Below are 8,370 nucleotides of genomic sequence, written 5' to 3'. Positions count from 1 at the left end.
TACAGCACACACCCCCGCGCCCCGCTCGGGCTCCCGAAAGCCGTCGCGTATTCAGCCCGGGGAGAGCTTGCGGTGCTCCCCGGGGAAGGAGCTGCAGAGCCGCCGGCCGCAGGTAACCCGGCCCCTCCCCGCACCGGGCTCGCAGCCGGAGCCGGAGCCGAGCCGGGGGGCGGTGGCAGCGCTGCTCCCCGCCCCGGTGGGGCCGTGCCGAGGCGGGGCGGACCGGGGGCGGGCACCGACGTCAGGCCCCGCGGCGGCGGCGGCGGGGGGCGGAAGGCGGCGGCGGCGGCGGTGGTGGTGCGGGGGGGGGGGGGGGGTGAAACTTGGGGCCGGGGGGGATGGCGGCGGGCGAGGCGGCGGCGGGCGAGGCGGCCCGGGAGGACTTCGCGCGGCACTGGCAGGCGGAGTTCCCGGGGGAACCGGCGCCCCGCATGGAGCTGGGCTCGGTCCGGGCCATGGAGCGGGAGCTGGAGCGCTGCCGCCGCCACCTGCGCCGCCTGCAGCGGGCGCTGGCCGAGGAGCGCTTCAAGGTGGGCTACCTGGAGGCGGCGCTGGCCCGAGCCCCCCCGCCGCCGCCGCCCCTGCCCGCCGCCCCCCGCCCGCCGCCGAGCCCCGCCGGCGCGCCCGAGGGCAGCTCCCCGGAGGGAGGCAGCGGCGGCAGCTCCGACGCGGAGGACGCCTCCTCGGCAGGTGGGTGCCGCGGGAGGCCCCGGGCCGCGGCACGGCCGAGGGGGAGCCGAACCCACCCCGCGTCCCGGGGCATCCCGCACCAGGGACGAGGGTGTCCCCGGCCCCTGTGCCATCCCCATCGCGCGGTCAAGGGCATCCGGTGCCGCTGCGTGGCCGAGGGCATCCCCGGCCCTCGTGGTGTCCGTCCCGAGCTCCCATGCCGTACCCGTGGCACAGTCAAGGGCACTCTGTCCCCGTGCCGTGCCACTGAGGCCCTCCCAAGCCCCTATGCCGTCCCCGTCACACAGTCGAGGCACCCCTTGCTGTGGCACGGCAGAGGATCCGACGGTCTCCCCAGGCTGTCCCCACCACGCAGCCGGGGCACCCCATGCCATCACGCCCTTGCCGCCCCAAGCCCTTGTGCCATCCCCACCAAACAGCTAATGTCATCCCCAGGCCCGGTGCTGTCCCCATCCCACCACTAAGGTCACCCCAAGCCCCCGTGTCATCCCTGTCCCGCTTCCGAGGGTGTCCCATGCCGAGGCCCGGTCCTCAGGCACGTGAGGTGATCTGCCACCTCTGGGGCTGGAACGCTGTGGCACAGTCACTTCCTCCAGGTGTGACCTGGCTCACTGGGACACCTCTGCTTGGGTGACACCCCGTGAGCTCCCCTGGGGAAGTCCTGGAGCTGCTAAAGCAGAAGCGTGCTGGGGTGGTGAGGTGTCCTGGGGCGTTTCTTTGGGTGGATTGGCGACGATGTTATTTTGCAACTGGCTGTTTCGTGGCACTGAAGGCACAGCCAGCTAGTGCTGTCACCCGTCATGCTGTCCTACTTCTAGCGGCCTGGAAGTTGTTATTGCATCAGCTTTAATCCCGATTCAAACACAGTCCTGACAGCTAAGGAATGTCACTTTTTATGTTGCTAATTCTGCAAGTGACTTGAGTTAATTTTGTTCTTGCTCGATTGTTTGGGGTGATGGCTTTTCCCCAAGGCTGTATCGTGCTGGTTTAAGATTGCCTGGGTAGCAAACGCTCTGATGTAGAGCTATGCTTAATATTTAGTGTAATTTATATTTATTGCATTAGTCTACCAGGCTGGGGAGCAGCTCAGTTTCCATTTCACCTTCCTGAGCTGTCTGGAGGTGAAACGTCCAAAGTACGTGGCTGCTTTCGGTGTTGTCTCCGTACTGCGCCGGGCTCGTTCGCACGAGTGTTTGTGCCTCTTCCTGGTTGGCAGGGACCGCCCGTGGGAGCCTGCTCCCAGCCCTGTGGCGAGGACCAAGGGCATTTGAAGTGTTGCCCTCAGAGAGCTGCGCCAAGCCCTTCTCTAGCTCCTCGTCAGCAGGCACCAGTTGTAGTTTTTGGAGAGCTGCTTAACAGCCAAGGGGGCTTGAGTGCGTCGGAGCAACCAAGCACAAATCCTTCTGATTTAGGTTCAGATCCTGCATTTTATTTCTATCTGGATAATGGTCCTGAATGTTTCCAAACACCCAGGACTGTGCAAGGCTGCTCTCAGGGCAGGGGGGGGTTGTTAAAGCTTCCCTGGAGCACAGCGTAAGCCCCCAAGGGTCCCAGCTTTGCAACCTGGAGGGGTCCTCCAGCCCTGTGCCACCCTTCGAGGCAGCTGGACCGAGACCTTTGCAGCCATTTGGGGTGAGTCTTTTGGGCAAGAACTTGAAATCCAAGGTTGCATCTGCTGCGGTTAGATGTGGCTGCCTCCTCCTCCCCCAAAAGGGTCTCCATCATGGTCCCCAGCTCCTGCGCTCATCCGAGGAGGCAGCGTCCCCTCCGCTGAGCACCCGGCTCCTTGCCCCATGGAGTGGCTGGGCTCTGCGTGGAGGTCGGCTGACGCTGGTGGCGATGAGCTCTCCCCAGCCTTGTCCCGAGCCTTTCCCGAGCATCAGCACTTTTCTTTGTTGCACATTATAAGGGCGCCTGTGTCCACTGATGGCACTGACATTTAAAAGCAGAATGTGAGCGTACAGTAAAATGCGTGCGGTCGTTGCCTGGATCCCCCTTTATCCAGACAGTTGGTTAACTTAGCGCTCCCGTTGTTTTCTTTTCACTTCTCTTTATTTTTCAGATATAATTAAAAATTCCCGATCACAGCGCTGTTTGCTTCTCCTGCCAGCAGTCCAGGTGGTGTGTAACTTGGTTAGCGCTGCTCTGCCTGGGTCCTTCAGTATTTTAATGTGAATTTTGGAGCTTAACAGTGCTGTGGTTGTGGCTGAACACGGTCGGTCCCCAGCCGTTTCCTTGTAACCTGTGTCAGCGCTATCTGGACAGCAAGTGAAGGAGCGTTGAATATTGTCTTTATGGGAATCACCAGGGAAAGACAGTGGTTTCCTTTAAGCAGCTTGTGATTAATCTGATTTAAAGCGAGGAAGTCTGCAAGATGCCCCTGTTTGCAGCTATTGCATGAGAGCAGCGCATGTGACAGCCAGATACATGATCCTGGCATCTGAGATAACGCCTGTGCCAGCTCACCCGGGACCGACAAAATCTGAGCGTCAGCGAGCAGATGGCTAAAAACGAAGCGTGGAAAGGACTGAAATTCCTTTCATCTCAGGCGTCACCTGTCCCTGTGGCTAAACACCCAGCTGGCCTCACAGCTGAGTATGAGCGGTGCCGCGCGTGGCTGTGCCGGGAGGTGGTCGGGGTGCGCCGGGGTGCGGCGGTACTTCGGCTGGGTGCTGCCTCCATCACCTCCCTTTTGCCACAGCACGAGTCTGGGGCGAAGGGTCCGGTGCTGCGGGTCGGTACCCACGAGGACAGGGTGAGCTCAGCGGGCAGGAGGTGACTATGCCGTGACTGAGGAGGGACGCGATGATGTGCGTGGGGATGATGCTTTGTGCCTGGCAGCCGGGCAGTGCACAGCCACAGAGGGGGAACAAACGTGGCGCTGGGTTTCCCAATTTGCCCTTGGGAAGCTGAGAAAGAGGCTGGCTTTGCCACGGAGCTGGGATGCTGTGGGAGCTCCAGGAGCTCCTCTGGAAGGCTGCTGGGTTCAGGAACACCCGACCTGCCCTGTGCATCTCCCTGCACCCCAGAAATGCAAGCTCTGGGGTGGGGAGCGCTGGCATAGCTGGAATAGTCCTCAGCGGGGTTAGCTGGTGGATCTGGTTACGGCAGGATGCTGCGGCTGCAGGCTGTGCCGTAAATGAAATCCCTGGCCCTCTGTTTAGCTGGAATTACGGTTTCTGTTACGGAAAGATCCTGGAGTCACGTGGGCTCTTCTGCTCGCCTCCCCACACCGCCTTTGCTAGTACCTTGGGAAATGGGAAGGGAGGCTGCTGGCAGCAGCGGGGTCCCTGCCTCACCGGGCGGTGAGCGTAGAAATGCGGCGGTGTTGGGGTGAGGTGGGAAAGGGGCCCTGGGGCATCCAGAGTCCCCGGGGCATCGGCTGCCTCAGCTCTGCATGCCCAGTTGGGGGCTGGATCACCATGGGTGATGTGCTGGGGGCTCCTGGCGTGGTTTGGGTAAAGGCAGGGCTTGTTCTTGCCGCTCCATCCCTGCCTTCAGCTCGTGCTGCTGCTGGCAAATGCATGATACTGCAAAAGCAGCATCTCTGTCTGTCCTGGAGAAACTCCTTTGGGATGAGGCAGCGCTGTGGGCAGGACACTGTCCTGCTGTCCTGAGCCACCCTTGGACCCTGCTGTTTCTTCATCCCTTTCTTGGAAAATCTCCTAAAACTCTAGCAAAAGGAGAACGGAAAATATTGAGCAAAAACCAGTTTATCCCAGTGCACCTCTTTCTGTCTGGGATAGCTTGCGGTGTGCAAGAGGCAGAGGAGCGGTGATCCCGCAGCGCCCAGGAAGGTGAGGTGTTGCATTGTCTGTGCAGCCATTTCCCCTCCCGTAGCACCAGGAGGGGTGCTGAGGCAGGGAGGTGTGTGGGTGGGAGTTGTCCCTCCTCATGAGCCTGTCTACCACCTCTCTGCCCTCTTTTATTTTTTTTTAATTTTTACTTTATTTTTTTTTTGCCACTTTCGGAAAGTGCTTGCTTGGCTCTGAAGATGCTGAAAGTTCCTCTTCTGGCCAGGGAAAGACAGGCAGAGTTGCAGTGTTTAATTTTAACTGCTTGGGCGAGGACAAAACCGCAGCGTGCGCATGTGTGTGTGCGCGCACGCCTGCTGGGGACCTTTGAACCATCTCCATCTGCTCTGGGGCCCAGCAGTATTTTAGGAGGTGGCTTTTCTCCACGAACCCCCCCGATGGCAGCGTGACTCCAGCCCCTGCGTGACATGGGGCTGCCTCCCCCGAGAGCGGTGCTGCCCGAGCCGGGGTCTGCAGGGTTAACACTGGCGCAGGTTTGCACTGTTAAAGAAAATCATAAATAAATGCAAAAGTTCATAAGGTTAAAAAGCCTTTGAGTAGAACAGTTGCTGTTTAAAAGCACGGCTTTTAAATGAGAGCAGTAAGTGCTGGTTGCTGAAGTAACTTCCCTGTGATGGGCAAATAGTGGATGGCTTGTAAAGGAGCTGGCAGAGCAAAGGGGAAACCTGTGACCAGCTCTGCCTGCGGGCACCCCCGGGATCTCTGCTCCAGGGCAGAGCCGGCAGCGGCTACAGCAGCGGCTGGGTGGAGAAACACCTCTTCTAGGAGCTGGAGCCCTGCGAACGCCGAGCGGGACGGTCGCATGGTGGGACGAGGATCCTCGTCCTTCCCACTGTGCAGGCTGAACTGGTCCCGGTGGGCACATCTGTGCCGCTGGCAAGCTGTTGTGGCTTTCCCCTGGCCTGCTCCCCTCTGCCATCAGCTTTGCGTGAACCTGCATCTCCTCCAAACCAGTTCCTAAAAATTGTGTGAGTGTTCCTGGGGTGACTTCCTCCTGTCCCATGGCACGGCTGCGGTACCTGCTTTCCTCGGCCCAGAGATGCCGACGTCTCACCTGCAGGAGGTGAGTCTGGCTGCAGCATCCCTGTGCACCCCTGTACACGCACTCACTGCTGGAGTATTTGCCCCCCGCCCCAGCATTTGGGGCACAGATGATGCTGAGCTCCCCTGCTCAGCAGCGTTCAGGCAGTGAGCGGCAGCGCTGGGCTGCATGGTCTGCCCCGGAGCCCTGCGGAAGGGAAGGAGGGGACGCGCTTCCCCTTTTGGTGGCCGCCTGGCCCCTCGGGCTCGGTGCAGTGGTGGCTGGTTGCAGGGCGGTCGGTGGTCCCCAGGTAGGAGCAGCGGCAGCAGCAGGGCACGCAAGAAACCCTCATTAGGTGGCTGGCTGCAGCCAGAAGTGCCCTGCGGGGCCTGAATACATTTGCATTGTAAGTCTATTGAAATCGGGGTTTGTTTTTTTTTTTTTCTCTTCTTCCCTGGAAAGACACGTCTGTGCAGTGGGGCTCTTTGTTCGGGTGGTTCCTCCTCCCCTCCTGCCCAGCATGGCCAGCGATGCCGCCAGTTGGGATCCCAGGGGACAGCTCTACTCTGTCTTCTGCTGGACACTGTCTGCTGCGGCCAACCCTGCAGCAGCGAAAGGAGGGTGATGCTTTCCCCCATGCTGGCAGGGGAATAATATTCCCTTAGGATGGAGAGGGGAGCCCAGTTTAGCTAAGGCAGCTCACTGAAGTGTGCATCCATCCTCAGAAAACGGCACCTCTGCCCCTGGTTCATGGCACTGCTGGGTTCCCCCTCCCTCCCTTTCCCTGGAGCTGGGAGCCCAGCTGGGGCTGAGCAGCCGGAGAGAACGCACCGATCTTGCTGCTTCCCCAAGAGACAAAGCCAAGTCTTCAAACAGCCTTGGCTTTCTCGCCCCTAGTTACTTTATCAGTGTTTGCTAAGCAGGATAATTTGCGTGTGTAGATCGGTAGCAGCAACACTTCTTGGCTCTTGGCTGTAGTTGGGGAGCAGAGCAGAATCACAGAGGATGTCCTGCAGATCTGCCTCGAGATAGCTCCCAGCTGCAAAGTTCAGGGATTGTTTGAAGATCTGGCAGATAGGGAGACCTTTGTGTTCAGGACCGGGGCTTTCTGCCATGGGCGGTTTTTGTTCCGACATTGCGAACCAACACCTCTTCCATCTCCTTCACAGCTCCTGCGGTGGGAAGCAAACCTGGCTGAGTTGTCTCAGCAGCGCTGGCACCACGGCGGGGCGGGAGAGGAGCAGCCTGGCGCTGCGGTGCTGGCAGATACGGCCATGATCTCCTCTCTCTGGGAAGAGAGATGCAATGCGATAGCTGGGCAAGGCCTTAATCTGATATTAGAGGCTCTTTCCTGCAAGCAGCCACCACCTTTCTTTCCTTCTCTGTCTGGTATTTTGAGAAGCGAAGGGTGCTGCTGCTGCGGCTGGGTCTCTGCCCTCCTCCCCACGCTTGCTGGGGGTGACCTGCCCAGCTCTGGCACCCTGCTTGGCTCCCTGAGGGCAGAAGGCTCCGAGCAGCTGCCCCGCATTCAGGGCACCTCTCAGCCACGTCCCCGGGCTGCCAGCGGAGCTTGGGGCCGATGCAGCGCAGGCCTGGGCTCTGCAGCCCTGGCTGTGGTGTCCCTGCCACGGCTCCAGGGCATCTAGGCTTCAGCTCTCCCAACCCACGGACTCCGGCTGCTCTCTTAGTCCTTGTCAAACACTGCCACTTGCACGGTGCTCCCCAGCCACCTTCTCTTCCTCCCCTTCTCCCCCAGGAAAACGCCCTCTTTGCCCCACGCTGGTGTTGGAGGTGTAGGCAGCTCCAGAGCTGTTCGGTTGCTGCCAGCCCCGGGTGCCCAGCCCAGCCCTGGGCAAGCGCTGAGGCTCATGTGGCTGTGGCTGGAGGAGCCTCTTGCACAAGAGTCCAGAAATAGTGATGCGTGGGCTGTCGAGCATGGGCTGGGCAGATGCCAGGCAGACAGCCAGACACCAGGCAGGCTGCGCGGGGCCGGCTGGTGGCGGGGAGGAACCGCAGGACTCGGCTTTTGGCTCTTGCCACAGAGATGCTCCCAGCTGGAGCTGTGCTGCAGTTGGAGCTGGGAGCAGTTAGCAGCATCTTCTCACTCAGGGCTGGTCTGTGTCACCGCAGGGTGCATGGGTGTGGGTGCCTGCCCCCCACCCTTCCAGCCCCAGGGAGAGGAGGGAGGTTCAGCTGCTTTGAAGGTTTTGGAGTTTTGGTGGTGGTGGTTTTGCAAAGGTAAAAATAAAGCCCAGCGGTTGGTGGGGCTGTTTTGCCCAGGCTGTGCGAGGGCACCTGCCTGGGTTGGTGTGTGCAGCCCGATAAGGCCCGTTGGGTGCGGCACCGAGGTGGCTCCGGTTTGGGCCTCTCGGTGCATGGGGAGGCTTTCCTGGACACCCGCCTGGCCAGGTTCTGGGTTGTTTGCCTGCCTGGTCCTCTTGGGTCCTGGCACTGCCAGGGCCTTCTGCGTGGTGTCACGCTGAGGGTGGCCAGTTTGCGGAGGGGTCCCAGGGGTCTCGTGGCCCATGACCGGCTCACCCAAGTGCTCGGCTTATGCTTTGCGTTGGATAAAGAGGAAGATGTGCAAGGGGGGGTTTGCACAGTGGTGTGGAGAGGCCGGTGCCATTGGCGGGAGCAGCCAGGAAGCGTGTCTGGCTGGGGAAAGCACGTGGAAAAAACCCCTGCGTGTACGCAGAGAGCTGTGCCTGGAAAACCAGCCGTGCTGGGGAGCTGCGGGCTGCCTGTTGCCCCCATGGCTCTGCAGCCGCCGTGCAGGAGAGGGGAGCAGCTGTACCTTGTGCTGCTGTTGCTGTGGTGCTCCCCGAGCTGTGAGTGGAGTGTGGT

The 8,370-nt window shown here is 60.7% G+C and overlaps 1 protein-coding gene across 1 annotated transcript in view; it reads left to right on the top strand.

Annotated features, from left to right (window-relative positions):
- Positions 1–323: 323 nt before the first annotated feature.
- The window catches only part of ABR (ABR activator of RhoGEF and GTPase), a 42,026-nt gene continuing 33,979 nt past the window's right edge, over positions 324–8,370 (top strand). Inside the window, exon 1 of the mRNA XM_054847457.1 lies at positions 324–690. Coding sequence (XP_054703432.1) covers positions 339–690 — 352 coding nt within the window. The 5' untranslated portion in view covers positions 324–338. The remainder of the gene's footprint in view (positions 691–8,370) is intronic.

This window comes from Grus americana, chromosome 19 (assembly GCF_028858705.1).
Source record: "Grus americana isolate bGruAme1 chromosome 19, bGruAme1.mat, whole genome shotgun sequence".
Lineage (NCBI taxonomy): Eukaryota > Metazoa > Chordata > Aves > Gruiformes > Gruidae > Grus > Grus americana.
Note: the sequence above shows the minus strand (reverse complement) of the source record. Positions and strands in the feature narration are given on the sequence as shown.